General features: G+C 43.5%; 1 protein-coding gene across 2 annotated transcripts in view; it reads left to right on the top strand.

Moving 5' to 3' along the window:
- LOC116939322 (ADAMTS-like protein 3) overlaps positions 1–14,951 on the top strand; it is a 99,153-nt gene extending 84,202 nt beyond the window's left edge. For both annotated transcript variants that reach the window (XM_032947537.2, XM_032947527.2), the window contains exons 24-31: positions 730–912; positions 1,900–2,037; positions 6,569–6,781; positions 7,359–7,545; positions 9,710–9,923; positions 10,957–11,066; positions 12,301–12,521; positions 13,224–14,951. In XM_032947537.2, coding sequence (XP_032803428.2) covers positions 730–912; positions 1,900–2,037; positions 6,569–6,781; positions 7,359–7,545; positions 9,710–9,923; positions 10,957–11,066; positions 12,301–12,521; positions 13,224–13,330 — 1,373 coding nt within the window. In that variant the 3' untranslated portion in view covers positions 13,331–14,951. The remainder of the gene's footprint in view (positions 1–729; positions 913–1,899; positions 2,038–6,568; positions 6,782–7,358; positions 7,546–9,709; positions 9,924–10,956; positions 11,067–12,300; positions 12,522–13,223) is intronic.
- The last annotated feature ends 2,963 nt before the right edge of the window (positions 14,952–17,914 follow it).

Raw genomic sequence — 17,914 nt, 5'->3', positions numbered from 1 at the left:
TCTCCCTTCAGCGAGGTTACATAAATGCAGATTATCCTTGCGATGGGACCGTTAAATACGCTGTAACTCACAAACAGAATCAGAATCTGAATATGTATTTATACTGAAGGAATCCGATGAGCTATAAAGCTCTTTTTTTACAGATGTCCAGTCGGGGGCGGATAAGAACGTTAGAACAACAAACAATACAAAAACACGATAGTGGTGCAAAGTACAAGAAAGGTTAACAATTCACCCAAACACAAATAAAACTCAACCAACTCCATCCTACCAGAAAAACAGTGGGCGCAGTGCCGAGTCAGTATCCAGCAATTACATATATATGTAATATAAATACAGCTCAGGAGTTCAGTTTGATGAAATATGTGAAATAAAATATTTCATGCTATTTAAATTTTACCAGGTAAGGCCCACTGAGCTATATAACTCTTTCTCAGAAGCGACCTGGCTACAAATGATAGCTCATCGAAGTGGCTTATCACGTGGACATTTTACAGCAGTCAAATACTCTAAACGCGTGATGTTGATTTTAAATGTGGAGGGAAAAGAACCCGGAGGACCCGGAGAACAACCCACGCGATCACGGGGAGAACACGCAAACTCCAAATATACAGCCATCAGGGTCGGGATCGAACCCACAACCTCCTGTATACCAGGCGGGGTAGTTAACATCTCGCCACCGCGCAGAGATCATCTGTAACGTGCAGCCGTGTTTGTCCTTTTCCACAGGGCCATCCACAGTCGAAACTGCATGGACGAAAGGTGGGGGAGACTTGGAGAGATCATTGCCTTCGCTCGCCAATGGTTCGCTGATTCTTGTGAACGTCACCGCGGCGGATGAAGGCGTGTACACGTGCACGACCAGCAGCCCCTTTGGCTCGGTCTTGGAAAGCACGACCCTCATCGTTCTCGGTGTGTACCTCCGCGCCGGTATTTTGTGTTGCACATGTTGAAACACGGCGACCTGATTTTAATATACAGTCTATACTCGTACAACGCGTGTTTTCATAACGGGAATTGGATATAGCTCGATGAATGTATTAGGGAACACATCTTTTTTTTTATAACGCGCATGCGAATTGGATGTAACGCGATTGAGTGAACGAAACCATGTCTCGCGAGTAGGAATAAGCGGTTGTACGGCTGCCCCTGCGTGGCATCACACAAGAAGGGATGCTACTGGATGGTTCTAGATGCTACCCACGCGCCTCGGTCTTTGTTCAGCGAGCGTACGCATCTTATGTGTTATCGCGGACTGTGCTTCACCCCTCTATATTGTATATTATTTACCATAACGCGATTTTTCCATAACGTGGTGTTCTTCAGGAATGCGACTACTGCATTAAAGGAGAACAGACTACATATTTAATTCGTGTAATCAACTCCACACAGTGGGTGAGCCAATGATTAGGTGTGTAAAGATGCATCGGTTTTGCCGATTGAAATGTATTCTTACGTTCAAAATAAAAGCATGAACGCATGCATCGAAGACTGGTCATTGAACCGAATGGAGTGAACAAGTCTGAGGCTGAACATATGAAAAACAGTCCGAACTAGACGGGTGTTGTTGTATCCTTTACAAGTGCCGATATAGTGCATAGAGTTTAATCTGAAATACACATTAATTCGGGGTGTAATGGTGCATCGATTTGTTAATTAATATTGATTCTTCAGCTCATGATACAGGCATTCAATAGCGCACTTATTTTTTATTCGACTGTGTTTTGTATACTGGGTTCCACATGTCGCCTAAAACTACTTATGCCACTACCATTCAAATGCATATTGTTTAACTAAGCGAGAACTCAAAAGACCAGCGTTGTCTCATTCGCAACGTTACATATAAAAGGATCGATTCCTGAATGAAATCGCAACCCCCGCACTGTCGCCATGTTGCAGAGCCTCCACGATTTCACCGCCACTCCGTGGAGGTGGCCGCCCTGCTGTCCGGGACGACGGAACGTGAGCACGCCGGGATGGTGTCGCTCAGAGGAGACACCAGCCTCAATGTGCCCACTGGACACGACCTCATTGTTGGTGAGTGGACACTCTCTTTATTCAGTGGTAACTGGCGGGTCGAATCTCTGCTGCGGTGACTATCTTCCGGCGTCACGGAGGCTAGGCTGGCAGCTGGGTGGTGGAGGGAAGGAAGAATCCGTTTTCAGGGGCGGAATTATTTGCCCACCTTTCGCTTAATTTTGGCATTTACTGGGAGTGGTTTAAATTGGCCAATGTAATGCCAGAATATCCATCTCGTTGCGGTCGTGAGACCGATAGCCCCGTATTTCAAATCTGTTTTCATCGATTCAATTTGAATGAATTATATCTTAATCTATTTGATCTAAATTGATTTGAAATGAAAAAAAAATGTAAGAATGTTCCTGAAACTGGCTATTTGTTTTAAGCTTTTAAATTCGGTTTTTTTTTACTGTTTAAAATTATGTTGTTATCCGGCATGTAGGGCACCCAGGTAATGATTGTGCCATGTTTCTTACACACAAATGTAGGCTGCTATTCAAGTCGTTAGACGCACATTGTAGGAGCTAGACTTATTTATGTAGGAGCTAGACTTATTTATGTAGGAGCTAGACTTATTTTTATCAGTAATAAGGTGGGTCGGCAGAACACATTGGCACCAAACTTTTTCTAAATAATTGTGTGAACTGACAAAAGGATTGTTGCAAATGGTAACCTTGTTGCATTCCAGCAAAATTGTAGGCAGTCAAACAGTTTCTAATCTCCTTGTCACTCAGCATCATCATGGAGCTTGTACCCCTCAAGGTGCAATGTAAGACTGCAAATAACCCCGACTCAGCCCCATATGCTCAGCTGTCCACATTCAAGCAGAAAAATAGTCGCTCCAAATGGGACCGAGGCAAAAGAGAAAAAGATAAAATGCATTGCGTGACGAGAGGATCGCGTTTCAGAATTGATGCCCCACGGAGTACATCAGATTGTATCTCAACCCGGTACATTTTTGTTTTCCTAAGACTTCACATCCCACTTGTGCAATCTATCAAGCCGCTGGTCTGGCATGACCATGAGTAATGAACGGCATTTGAGCTCTAGATGGATCCCCAGTGGTACAGCTACCTCCTCGGTTGGTAGATTTTCTGCCGCAAGCTGCCCGAATTGAAGAATAGCCTCGTTTGTTTATTTGGTTTTGAACAAAGATGTCTAACGTAGGACAGGGAGGAAATATCCATTCCTTTTACCTCCACTTGTAGGTGCTGATAAAAGCAGAATCAGAATAATAATTCATACTGGAGGAATCCGATGAACTGTGAAGTTATTTTTCACAGATGTCCAGTAGGGTCGGGTAAAACGCTACAACAACAAACAGTACAGAAACACAATAGGAGTCCAAAGTAGAAGAAATAGGAGTCCAAAGTAGAAGAAATGAACAAAGTGCAAGAAAAAGCATTGTTTAACCCCCTGAAATCATTGCGAAGAGCGCACACAACACGTGTACCGTTATTTATGAGTTGACTTATCGATGGCTAGTTATTTAATTCGTTTTTGTGTGCATTTGTCCACTTTAAAATATGCGTGTACGTGTAGTCTACGAAGTTAAAATAACGTGGGGGAAAAAAGGAAAGCGAAAATAAGAAATGCATCCTTTTACTTGTTCAGCAGAATACTTACAGTAAGTTGATCATATTTAAGACTATATCATGCATAGTAAAGTTAATGTCGAATTCTGGTATCCTTTTGCTAAAAAAAAACAGACTTTGTCTCAGTGAGCTCTCTCGCGTTGTTCTAAATAAAGGTCACGAGCAGCTGATTAGCATGTCTAGTTAACGGTGTACTATATTGCAGAGGACGTGGATTTTCAGCTGGAACGACTGCTTTGTTGAATTTAATATGAAACAGAAAAATGAGGGCATGCAATTGGGACCGTTTGAAAGTTACTTATATATAAAAAAGTCCTTTCAGATTAAATTTCCATTGAATGTAACCAGTTCCAGTTTTTCAGTGCACACTTATGAATCTACATACAGTTATATTATTTTTTGGTCATGAGCCAGTGAGATGTTTTATTATTATAGAATTAATTATTATTCCAATGCTTTATTTATGATACATTTCCTAAATGTTCCTGGTGAAATATCCATTATTTCCGATAGAAATATGGCATACCAGAACGTATAATTGAAATGCCCATGACATTGTTTTGCACCTACTTTCTACTCAGTTATACAACTTTTTTCAATAGTGCGCACTTTGCTCAACATTTAAAGAAAACATTTACGCAATCATTTTCTGTTTCATAAGATGTTGATCTTAACCTTCCATTTTAAAGACTTTGCAGTGTCTCGCTCTTTCCACAAAATCCTAAATATATTTAGATGTTTTTTCTGTTCCTTTGAGAAGCAAAGCACATGCATTTAATAATGCCAAATAATCACATTTATATTTATATATTTTTAAAACTATATAAAATGTACATTTCCATAAATGTTGTATCCATTGCATTATACAACTGGCTTCCCATCTCTTAAAAGTGTTTCATTGGCTGAGCCAACTGCAGAAATAGTTCACAATGCAAATATTTTATATGAGTATGTAATTTCCCCGGAGGGAGTCTTAAAGCAGGAACATTTTTAATCTCACAGAGATGTAAAATGTTAGCTTGTTAAGGCTCAGCTATACGGGGATACTTGAACATTTATTTTACTGCACAGAATTTTTATTACCTACCCAAGCCTAATGAATGATGAATGTTTGCTGGTGAGTGTTTTCCTTGCTGAAAAATAAGAATGCGTCACTCGTTTGGAATAAAAATGTGCCAGGATGTGTTTTATTTTTTGGAGTGGATTCATGTTAAGCAGTATTCCAACAATGTTATGTTAAATGTGAATTTTAAATCAACTTATACATAAAGTGCTCATTATTTATCCAGACAAGCCTCACGTAGTTTTCAAGACTTTTGTTTGTAGTAGGGGATCATACTGGGAATGTTGGACTAATTCCGAAGAATTTAATGCAATGATGATTTGGTTAAGGTTTACATATGCAATGTTATAATGTGAAGAATGTTCGTTACCTGAAAAGTCACAGGTTATATATATATTTTATTCGAAGGCAGCGTATGTTGACAATTGTTTTGAGTTTTTTTTTGCTTTCAGAATTATTTTTGCTGAGACTGTTTTGGGTGAACAACATTGTCCTGGAATCGTTTTGCTTTGCATTTCTATCACTAACACAACCAGGAAGTTAAACTAAGTATCTCATTTCCATGTTGACCCTGTGACATCAATACTGGTACCAGGGTCAGCCGAGCTAAGAAAATACACCGCGATCCAGTTCAAAAGGTGGCATGCGGCTCTGGCACTGTGGATAATAATAACACATGTTTTAAGAAGCACCTTTCATATTGCAATATCTCAAAGCGCTGTACGTTAAAAAAAAACTACACTCACAAGCATAGATAACATCTAAGTGAAATAGAAAACTAATAAATAACAATATCAAGGACAACCACACCCGGAAGCCAATACAATTAAGAACAAACTATGATAAAAGCAAATAATAATTACACAGTAATACAATAAGACAATAGGAAAAGCCAAAACATAAAATTGATTTTAAAATCGTAAGTTACAGGGAAAGCCTGTACAAATAGGTGAATTTGAAGACGTGATTTAGAAAGTGAAACATACTCAGAATCCCGAATGGACCGAGGAAGGGGATTCCACCGTCACGGATCTTGGCTGCAGAAGGCTACATCTCCCATAGAACAAGACAAGACAGTCTTGTCTTTGTAATGATTGTGTGACTGGGATCATAACACATAGGATTTTGCATTAAATATTCATAATACACAATTGGCGTTTTGGGTGAGGCCACGTAATGATGACGCAATTATGTGCCCTAACCCAGCGGTCAATTATGCATTGTGATTGGGATCAGTCTGGTAAGATTTAGGATCACAGGCTCTTCAGCTGAGTCTTGTTCCAGTACAATACCCACACAGTTTCCCCACTGGTCATGGAAACGAGGCATCGAATTATTGTGTTTTTTCAGAGACTGAATTGAGTTCCACAGCCACGCTGTGCATGGAAAGACAGAGGATGATAAATATTCCATCCTGCAGTGAGGCAGTTGGGTGCAGTACAGAAGCTGCCGTCGTTTAACGGTTAACTCACTGGACTTGCAATACAGAGGCCGCCGGTTCAGTTCGTTCTCCTGGCGCGGCAGTTGAAACAACAGGGCAAGTTGTATTTTATTTCCCAGCAATCTAAATTGGTCCACTACAGACAGTTCATCAGCAATTGTTGCATGAAGCGTGTAAAATGTGACGACTGCAACCCCTGGCCAGCGTAGAAGCGTTGTATTTGGGAACCACTTCCGTCACCAGTGACGTTAGCAAGTAAATTTCAGGGCCGCATGTTTAGCTTTTTTACCTTTTACAAATGAGACGAGAATGCATGTACATATCTTGAACTTCTATTGCACCGTCCATAGCCAACCGTGTTAACCATAGATGTGATTGCTGCATTTCGGCTTTCTCACCTTCACTTGTGGTTTGTCTGTTGTTGTTGTTGTTTTTCTTTTTCTTCCTCAGGCTGTCCGGTTGCAGGCAACACCAAGCCCAATATGACGTGGTACCTGGGCAGCCAGCCCGTGCAGAGCTTGCCTGGGTTGTCGTACCAGCTCCTGGCCGGGGAGAAGGTGCTGCGCTTACGCGGTGTCGTTGGGCCCTGGGATGGCCCTGTGCGCTGTGTGGCCCAGAACGAGGCTGGCACCTTGACCGCCACACTGCACATCGCTGTTGGTGGTGAGTATCAATGTGGGGCTCTTACGTTTCACAGCTGTAACAAAGCACATACATCATCTTCATCATTAACTAGGGAAATGATAACATGTATATAGTATATGCAACTGTGAAATTCCTTTGCTGTTTATTATACTGTACAAATATGTGTGTGTGTGTTGGTATATAATAGAATATATTAGTATTATACACCAAGAACAATATTTTTGCAAAGCAATTATTTATCTTCACCATCTCATTAAAGTCCCACAGTGCCTGACTCATTATCTTTGGCTGCTGTAATCCTTTCAAGGATACTGCCGTTGGGTCTTATTACAGAGAGGCATTTTCTCTGTGTTTTAACAGTGTTCTTTTGCCATTGTTAAAATTAAGGCCAAAAGTGCATTAGTTATCATTTACAGTATTTACTTATCCTATGGTTCATATAAACAACATTATTGCTGGCTTATACATTTTGGGCTCAGATCCCAAACTTCTTTGCCGCACTGACGGGAACAGTTAACAAGCTCCTTTGACACTAAGGGGTTAGATTAAGAATAATTACTTTCAATATCAGCGGCATATCTGGGTTCACTCCCAGAATTGAGCTGGACGCCGGGGGAGCCGTCCCCTTGTTCGGCAAGCTGTGGAAACACTGGCGTGCAGTCCTGGCGTCTGCGCTGCGTTCGAGACGACCTGGAGGAAGTGGACGCCTCTCTCTGCCAAGGCCTCCCAAAGCCGTCATTAGCTGCACCGCAGCGGTGCAACCGGAGAGACTGTCCACCAAGGTGAGCCAATCACATCGACGGAAATGCTCTGGAGACCGGTGAGATGGATGGTCGATGTTCGGTCGCCGCGTCGATGCCATTCGTCGCGACTTCTCGCTTGGCAGAGTGGGCCGTGTGAAGGCTGCCATCTTCCACTCCAAGTGGCCGGGTGGCTCACGAGTCAGGGATGCTAAACTGGAAGAGCTCAGAACCTAGGTTCGAGTCCAAGTTATGGCCACCTGTTGATTGAACTGTTGATTGAACAGGGTTCACAGTTGTGGTGAGCCAATGGTATCAGCCCGGTCATAAATAAATAGATCACAAACAAATGATTTTGTTCAATCAATTTGTGTTTTCACTTGATTTGCCTAAATTGATAGCTTTGGCAATGAAAATAAATAAAATGCATTTTTACTTTATTATTTTATAATGTCTGTTTTTGTAGCAGGGTGCGTTGGAAAGTGTCGCCCCTCCCCTAGTGTGGCTAACAAGTCACTTGAAGGTGTCTCAGAAGTAGTTCTGCGATGTCACCTTCTGCAAGCCGTCTCTAACATTGGGTGGTGCACTGCTGCACAAGAGCTGAGCGGACGTTGCATCATCTCATGACCAGTTGCTGATGGTTAAATTGGAATAAAGTTTGGGGCTAGAAACAATATTGATGTCGTTTTGCAAAACCACCCTGTTATGTGATGCTATCGTCGCCATTTAATGTTTGTATTTGCACCTCATGTGGCCCTGCATGGCAAGTGACACGTGTACAATGTGAAATTCTGAATTACAATGCAAAGCAGTGATGCCAGTGTTGTGGAATCAGCTATTCTGCTTGCAATGAGGAATTGCCACCCTCCAAACTATACGCTGATTGTATTGTGTTTATCGGTTCGCTAATGTTTTCTGTTGATGGTATTTGTAGGTGTTTTCAGGCTGCATCTTGCTTCACTGTATAATATATATTCTAACATTATACACTCTCATTCCAGAGTTGGCTTATGACTAAAATAATTCTACCCGTGTCAGCACAAGGGTATTTAATCCACAGAGAACCTGCAAACTGCTCTCTTTATGAAATTTTTCTCATGGAATTCTACTAAAAGTTCAACTTAGTTCCCTCTGTGGCATCCATCATTCTACCCTAATTGCGTGATTCTGTGAGGTAACCCTCTTCATCCATTATGTTTCCCTTATTTGTACAGCATTTCGCGTTGGCATTTAGATGCTTCACAATCCACATTGCATTCTGTCGCAATAAGGTAAATTTGGTCGACGTGTGTCCACATGTGTGTGTGGATGCTGCCATGGTGTAATTGTCAGCACACTGCACTTACACATCCAGAGGTTTACCGGTTGGATTTGATCTCCCGGTGGCGGCAGTTGAAAAGAATGGGGAAAGTTTCCTAAAGTCCACCATCCTCTCCACCACCCCCTCATTTCCCACCCCTGTCCACCAGGAAGTTTAAACGGGCGTACCACAGCGAGTTGTACGGCAGGTCCCGCGTGCTGGGGTAAGGTGTCGCTACTCCCATCTGCTCAAAGATATCTGAGGAGCATGGGAGAGGAGGCCCAAATAACCCTCCAGAGAAGTTTTCGAGAGCTTCCTCTCATGTAGGCCCAGCAATGGTACAAACAAGCGATTGCAGGGGTCTATATAACTCTTCAGATAGGTGCTTGAACGAATGGCTTTCGGGGTGGCGATATGTTACCTCTCTCGCATGGTATGAAGAAGGTTCTGGGTTTGATCCCGACCCCAACGCCTGTGAATTTGGAGTTTGCGTATTATTTGGAGTTTGCGTATTATTTCTGCTTGTGGTGGTTGCGTGGATTTTTCTCCAGGTTCCTCCGGTTTTGCCCTCCTCCGCATATATGAACCATGCCTTTCGATTTATTCGGCTACGAGAAAATACCCACGTATGATGACACAAGCCACTTCGATGAGCTATCGTGTCAGAGTCAGAATCTTTATTTAGACCGGAGGAATCCGACGAGTTACGAAGCTCTTTTTCACACATGTCCAGGAGGCCGGGGGGTGAGGGTGGGGGGGGGGGGGGAGTGGCGGGAGTCAGCAAAGTTACAGCAACAAATTAACGTGTGGCCAGGCACACCTCTGAAAAAAGAACACGCAGCTCAATGGGCATTACCATGTTAAAAAAAAAAACAAAATGCGAATGATTTTGCAATTACTGTCCAGCTGGAGCGTCGAGGAATGGGGCACTTGCTCTCGTTCGTGCGGAGGGGGGATGCGCCTGCGTCACGTCACCTGCCAGATGCTGTCCTCGGACGGAGAGGTGACCCCGCTGCCCGTGGAGCTGTGCGAACACGACGCCGGCCCGCGACCCACCGAGGAGGAGTCGTGCGCCGCCACGCACGACTGCCCTCACTGGGTGGCGCTCGACTGGGGGCAGGTACTGGCTGCACCACGATGCACCGCGGACAAATCCGGGAATGGTGAGAGGCGCCCGGTCGCGTAAACAGGGCGATGAAACGGTGTGCAATTTGTCCATCGCTGTGTCGCTGCCGCCTGTCGGTCGGGGACGTTTGCTCAAACGCATTATCGTGGCGATCCAAGACAAGGCGACCACAGCGCACTTCTGCAGGAAATGATGATGCTTTTTTGCATAATGCGCAAAGGCTGAGTGCTTTTTACACTTGTTTTTATTTGTTTGTGAACAATCGAGCTGTTGACAATGATCACGGAGAAATGTCTCTTGTATTATATATGATGGTAAAGGTGCATCCCTGCAATTGCCTATTCATGCCTCTGCTGGCAGAAAAGCCTCCACCAGAGGCCGCTCTAGACAGCGCCTCTCGAGGGTATTTGGCGTACTCTTTCATCGTGGATGAGTAGGCGAAATAAATTCATTTGAAAGTAATATAACTATAATCACACAATAAGAAAAAATGAGATGCACAGCCCTTTGTGAAGTCACTGCCGGACGTATGCCTCCCCACGCCATGTCGGGTCATGGATATTCGTTTGTCCATACTTCACCACACTCGTCAGCGCAGGTTAGTTGAAGAGGGATCCAGGACAAGCTCAGATATCACTCACCACTAATGTTAGCCATTGTCGGGAATCTAACTCGGGCTACCGGATTCGTGGTGCAGTATGGTAACAACTGTTAAACACCCGATCCACTATCTGTGAATATATGCGATATATGAGTGTGACACGCGAGTTTGACCGTTCATGTAGCAAGTGCCTTTTAGTGGCATCGCATTGTACAATTCTGTCCAGAAATATTCCGACTTCCCTTTTCACCCTGCCACGGGGAAGGACCGGCGTCCAAAAACAATTAGACCCCCATGTATATTTGCCGTTCTGAGGCAATGCCGATGACAGACGGTGGCATTGAGCTGCGTGTTTGGTCTCTGCTCAAGTCTCAAGAGCTACCGAAGAGTGCCTCTGGTGACCCGGCAGCGTTGGTTTCTTGACAGTGCACCGGGCGCTGCGTGGGATGGATGACGGGGACCAAACATCGCCGGGTCTCTTGCCGCACTACCAACGGGACCCTCGTGCCTGACAGTGCCTGTGACAAATCCTCGAGGTAAAGCCTCCGATGCCACTGATGCTCCGGCGAACTCACTTGCTACTTTTCATAAGCAGGGCGGCTAAAGCGAGGGGGGAATTTCGGGGGATCTAGTTGTGTGTGTGTGTACGTCTGTTGAACTTCTCTCGCACCGTACGTAGCCAAGCGTGCTAATCAGAGGTGCGGGGGAAGGAAAACAAACTAAACACAATAAGAGTAATATTTACTCTTTGGTTCTTTCCAAAGAGTAAATAAAAAAACACAAGCAAAACACAAGCAAAACACATGCAATCATCATGATGATCATCATGATGATCATGATGATTGCTTGTGTTGCAGTTGAAACGTCGTGATAATTTTATTGTTTTATATTTTTCTTATTTTATTGTTTCCCTTCTACGTGACTTTACCGAAAGAACCAAGAATATGACATCATCATTGTCATCATGGTAGTGTCGTTAGGTATGACACTCAAATACTTTCTCTCACAATTGTCTCATTCAGCATCCGATAAACGTATCGTGAGCTCACAATGCTGAGCTGCACTGATTGAACGTAACGGCATCGTTTTTTCTGTGCTGTATAGCTCTCTGATGTGTTTTCGGTTTGCCAAACAGCACACGGCGCAACCCAAACGCACACAGGAGAGCTGTGGTAAATTGAATTCACTGGCACGTTTATTCATTTATTTGAAAACATCGCCCACTATTATGAGTTTCCACTTGGTACACGTTGCAGGAACATTGCCATGTTTGAGATAGAGACATTTATGCACGTGTGCCGCTACCCTGGCTGGCTGCACAAGGGGCGGAGAGGTGGAGGTGGTGGTGGTGGTGGGGGGGTTGCGTAACTGCCGTCAAATCGAGATCCCTTCTGGTTGTTGCAACGTTTTGAGAAACTCGAGGAGTTTCACGTTGGCGCTCGGGCATGTGGCGCGTGTGTGCGCGTGTGTGTGTGCGCGTGTGCGTGCGTGTGTGCGCGTGCGTGTGTGTGCATGTGTGTGTGTGTGCGCGTGTGTGTGCGTGTGTGCGTGCGCGTGTGCGTGTGTGTGTGCGCGTGTGTGTGCGTGTGTGTGCGCGTGTGCGTATGTGTGTGTGTGTGTGCGCGTGCGCGTGTGTGTGTGCGTGTGTGTGTGTGCGCGTGCGCGTGTGTGTGTGTGTGTGCGTATGTGTGTGCGTGTGTGTGCGTGCGCGTGTGTGTGTGTGTGTGCGTATGTGTGTGCGTGTGTGTGCGCGTTTGTGCGCGTGGCCAGGCCGGCACTGAGCCAGAATTGCAGTGCGGAGGCGTGCGCGGGCGAGTGGCGCCCGGGACGGTGGAGCGAGTGCACGGCCACGTGCGGCAGCCACGGCTTCCAGTCCCGCCGCCTGGAGTGCGCCGGAGCCGCGGCCGACGCCGCTGGCGGCGAGCATTCGTGCGCTTGGCAGCCCAAACCCATCACTTGGCAGCGCTGCAACATCATCCCTTGCGAGAAAGGTACAAAGGCGCAGGGCCGCAGCTCGGCTTTATAGCCGCGCTGTGCTGTTATCACACCAGTAAAAGCGTGGATTGTTTGTTTTTACATTGCACGTATTGTATATGTGCACTGTGACGACCTTTGTGGGTCATAAACTATTAAAAACAAAACTGTTCCCTGGACCCACATCTGAAATCGCGCTCTCTATCACTACGTAGTGACTCTGGCGTGTGCCCATTTTTGTGTGTTTGTGTGTGCGTTGAGCGGTACTTCACGTGGCCTCAACATGCACGTAGCCTTGCACAAGCGTCGTGTTGATGTCACCGCCACTTAGTTGCTGTTGAGCGGTAGTGCCGTAGTTAGAGCACTGCACTACAAACCAAGCGACCCGAGTTCAATTCCTGGCCACGGACAACATCAGTGGCAAATATTGAAACTGGTTCTGGGCTGAGTAAGCCCATAGGCTGAGTAAACCCCTAGGTAAACCTCTAGGTTTACTCAGCCTGGTGTGGCGAGCAAATATCAGCATTGCGGAGGAAAAGGCAGCCGAGCGGTGGTGCTGGTGGCCACACCACCCAATCGTGCACCACGCCAGCTTTCATAGACGCTCGCTAACAGCACTTGCCCCAAAAGTTTGTATGGGCCACAGGAAGAATCCTAGTGTGGGGTGCATGGAAGCTGACACCTGTGCTGCTGTTGTGTATTTCTCCTCCATTTTTCAGGTGAATGTAAAGACACAACCAGGTACTGTCACCTGGTGAAACGGCTGAAACTTTGCCAGCTGATGATGTACAAGCTGCGCTGCTGTGAGTCCTGCAAAGATTTGTAAAGAGAAAAGGAAAAAAAACACGGAGAAGGGGAAAAAAGTATCTGCCTGTAAATGGGTTGAAACGCACGGGAGGAAAAAGGAATTGCAGTCACAAGACGAAAAGACATGAAAGGACACATGTGGATTCTTTCGAAGAGGAATGGCACCTTTGGCAATTCTTATTATTACAAACAGACGCCTGTGTGGAGAGAATCGAATTGTTTTTAAAAGGAACAAATTAAAAAGCAAACGTGGATAGTAACGCCTACCGTAGGTTTTTCTCAATGTTGTGAACCAGATCGTGATTGCATTTTCGGAGACACAACTTTTTCGGGGATGCAAGTGTTTTTTTAACCTTCTGTACGTTATTCACCGCGGCAACAGGACGAAGTAACTTTTTTTTCCTGGAAACAATCAAGACGGTTGCTGACATCAGAATCACTGCTGTAAATAGCTGACGCTTATATTTCAAGAACATTTAATTTTAATCCAGGAAATGTGATAGTAAAAAAAATTCGTTCACGGACCCTCATGCCATGAAATAAAAATGAAAGAGAAGATTAGAAAAATAAATTTTTATATTTTTGTCAACACGCCGTTTTAAACTAACATGACATTTCTTCTCAATGTGTTTTTTTTTCCACGTGTATTTTAAAGATGGGTATTTCTCGTGAAATGAACTAAATTATGTGTTTTTTTGTATCACCTGATATTTCTAAAAAAATTGACAAGTTAGGAGCAATAGCTTACAACACACAATACAGTATTTACTGAAACTGAACTTAAAAAAAATACTTTGTATTATGTTACACGGTGGTAATGTTCACATTTATTTTATAAGTGAAAGCAGTATTATAAAAAATAAATATATAAATTAATATTAAATAACTACAAATCAAACGCTAAGACGAAATAAGGAAAGACTGCAAAAATGTTGCATTCATCTCTTGTCTTTTATTACATAGGCTAATTATGCTTTGTCCCTGATGTTTAATCTATTTGTAATTTTAATACAATGTAGTTTAAAGTAAACATTTGTAAATAATTTATGAACTACATTTGTTTTTTTTATTAAAGTGCAATAAATATGGTTGTATAATATGTTACGGTAAATAAATGTGTGGTTTTTTATTTTTCATTGGGTCTTACAGCGCTTGCTACCAAAGCTAATCTGCTTAGAGAGAGCACTTAGGGCTTACTGTGCTACACAAACACTTGTTTTTTAATCGTACATTTTAAACTTGCATATATTTTGTATTGTATTGTAACGTGTTGCATGCATGGTCTGTCAAAAGATGTACCCTGTCAGTTTTGATTTTGAGAACTAATAAGTTGCGAGAACATGTGAAATGAACTGTTTCTTAACGATACGAAATATTTTAATGAAAGCCTGAATTAATTGAAAGTTTTATGCAACTAACAGTCAATTGAAATTCATCACGTTGTTGGGTAGTTTTATTAGAATGAATAATTTAACAACTTTCCATATTTATATATACACTATTTCCCGTTCTCTTAAATATGACCCGTCCTGTGTGCAAGTGCGTTTGTGTGTTTTCATTATCGCAGTTAATCACATACTTAATGTCTGGAAGTGTATCAAAATATGTGAAAAGTACTTTAATAAATCTAGAGCATTGTAGATTACCTCTTGTATTGATCAATGTTGCAACAATTGCTTTTGTTTTTCATGGCAAAAGTCGAATTGGCTATGGTATACGTGCGATATATTTGCCTAGTGCAATTAATGATTGAGTCAAAGTGATTTCCCGCTCAAATGACAATTGAGGCAGTGTTCATGTCCCGTTTATAGCCCTGAGCCAGTGGTGGACATTCCACATTGCTATGGTTGGGGTAGTCTATGAACAGGACAACCACTCTTGACTTCCCCAAAATGTGATACTTGTTTTATTGACCCCTGAGAGATGATGCGCTGAGTTCACCCCCAACCAGGAATTGAATTAATAACATTGTGATTGTGTTCCACGTGCTCCAGCACTGAGCTCAACTATATGGTATTTTAAGAGGAATGTGTTCACGGGAATAAAAACAAAACTCAACACATTCCTCAATAACACAGCCTTAAAGGGAAATACTATATATTGTATATAAAATAGGTGAAGTTTCAGGCAATGGTGCTTCATCTTATTTATGTCCTATGAAGATGGGATGCTGCCCAAAACATTGTTATATTTTTCCTTTTAAAGCACTGTTATTGAGAAGTATATTGAGTTGTTTGTGCTTATGCACCACAGCCAACGCTATCACCAATTAATGGTGTTTCACAGGAATGGATTGGTGTTAAAGATGCTACAATGCTGCAGTGGTTAGCACCCTGGTCGTGCAATCCAGACGTGCATCTTCCGGCGTGGCAGTTTCTCCCTGCTTTGTCCACCCAGCAGTATAAATTAGTACACCACGATTAGCTGATCGGCAGGCCCACGTATAGTGGGGTAATATACGTATGTTTAATTTTTTTGCACACCGTACGTACCCAACCGTGCTAATCAGAGGTGTGGGAGTACAGCAAACAAACAAAAAAGAGTTCAAAATAATTGAGTTTTCAATCTAGATTTAGAAGTGCACAGCTCCAGTGGCTTCCTAATACAGTATTGGAAGAAAGAGCGTTCCAGACGGCCGCAGAAGCGCACTTGAAAGCGTGCGATGCGGTGGCGGTCTTTGTTCGATGGCTCGCCAAAAGCCGCTGCGAGCATGACCGGAGTTTTCCTGATGGTTTATCCATCTTGACGAGATTAGCAAAAGTATTGTGTGTCATGAGTGCGCTAAAAATGTGTGGATACTACCAGCTCTCCCAAGATGTCTGGTCAGCATGGAAGAGTAGGCCAAATACCCTCTAGTGAAGGCTCTTTGGCTTCCAGTAGGGTCAGAAAGAAATTGCACGTTTGATGACCATGCAAAGTTGTTTGAACTTAGTGTGGAAAGGATGGCCATAACCGTCTGAATGTGGAATATTCGTCTGCGGCTCAGGGACGAACAATTGAGACGAGAGCTGTCCACCACAGTCTGAAACATGGGGACAGTGACTAACTCTGTGTTAAAGATAATACATGCGGTGTCATTGTTTGCCCTCTGGAATGAGACACGCCACTGTAGTGCGACGTGTATTATAGTCGGCCTTTCTCTGGAACAATGCGATGAAGCTGATTGAGAGTACATCGCAAGCGGAGATGGAACGATGAGATCAGCTTGTGTACGGAAGCTGGACGGTTCGTTGCCATTGCCAGACCGCAAAGGATAGCGACTTCTTGGAGAGGCCTTTAACCAGCAGTGGATAAATCATGGCTGATGATGAGGCAAATGCCGAACTTGTGTGAGTGTAATCACTTAAGCAACACCACCTAGTCTTACTATACAGTATATACGTAAACATCAAATTGAAATATACCATAGGTAAACACACTGCACTTATAATATATATTTTAAAATATACATACATCGCTCCGAGGTTTATAAATGTGTCGTTAAAACCCGCCACCACCCGACACAGCCAACTAGTAAGGGTTGTCACGTAAACAGAACGTGGCCAATTCCTCAATAGTACAGCACACCGGTGTGTCGGAGAGCCAAGCCACAACATTTACATTTAGAAGTGCACAGCTCCAAATATAAATGTTGTTGTGGCTTGGCTCTCCAACACACCGGTGTGCTGTACTAGTGACAATTGGCACGTTCTGTTTACGTGACAACCCTTAGCAGTTGGCTGTGTCGGGTGGTGGCGGGTTTTAACGACACATTTATATATTTGCGCGATCTAACCAAAAAACCTCTTATGGATCCTATTGGTCGCCTTCGTGTTAAACCGCTACGAGGTCGTTTGCAAAGTCGTTACCAGAAACATTTACAATTCCACTGAAGCAACCGCATCGTTTAAATTCTCATCATTTGCGACAGTATTTAACCTTGTGGTCCCTCCTGGAAGCTTTTGACAGCACTGCTGTAACGGACTTTTGTTGACGTTTTCAACAAGAGCGGTGAAGAGATGGCTTCGCGTGGGGAGGGCTGCCGTGTTTTCACAGCTGGCGAGCCAGCAATCTGACAGCGTTGCCCTTTTTCGCGTTGTGACAGCGAGCCACTTTCATAGCCCCTAAAAATGCGACACGCAAGTTTAGCTCCATGCATAAACAAGGCGGCTCAACCCTGGCTAAGTTATGTAGTGCTGCGCTGAATTATTTATCTCGCATTTCAGTCGCCAATTATATTTAAATGGTTGCTTGCTTTTTACGCGATTCTGCCAAAAGGCCAAGATGTTTAATGCAAAACACAAACATATAATCTTTCGTCAACTACAAGCCAAGCACAACTGCTTCGAATTCTGAAAATGAGGGTAAATAATTGGATTTAAGTACCAGAAAAATTGGCTAATTACTGTATTGCTTATTCGCTCGGGGCTAACGGTGGCTACAGCACCATGGCTGCAGCATGTACAAAAAAAAACTTCTTAAAATATTTTTTCTTCCGTGAAGTCAATGAAATCATAATATATCACACAAAACTCAACCATTGTACTTTTTTTTCATCTCGGGAACAAAAAAAAACCCACCGATATTTCACTTTGACAACGTTCATTATTATTCACCGACCGAA

Source organism: Petromyzon marinus, chromosome 1 (genome assembly GCF_048934315.1).
Source record: "Petromyzon marinus isolate PM22_M1 ecotype Great Lakes invasive population chromosome 1, UKy_Petmar_22M1.pri1.0, whole genome shotgun sequence".
NCBI lineage: Eukaryota > Metazoa > Chordata > Hyperoartia > Petromyzontiformes > Petromyzontidae > Petromyzon > Petromyzon marinus.
This window is presented reverse-complemented; position numbering and strand designations above follow the sequence as displayed.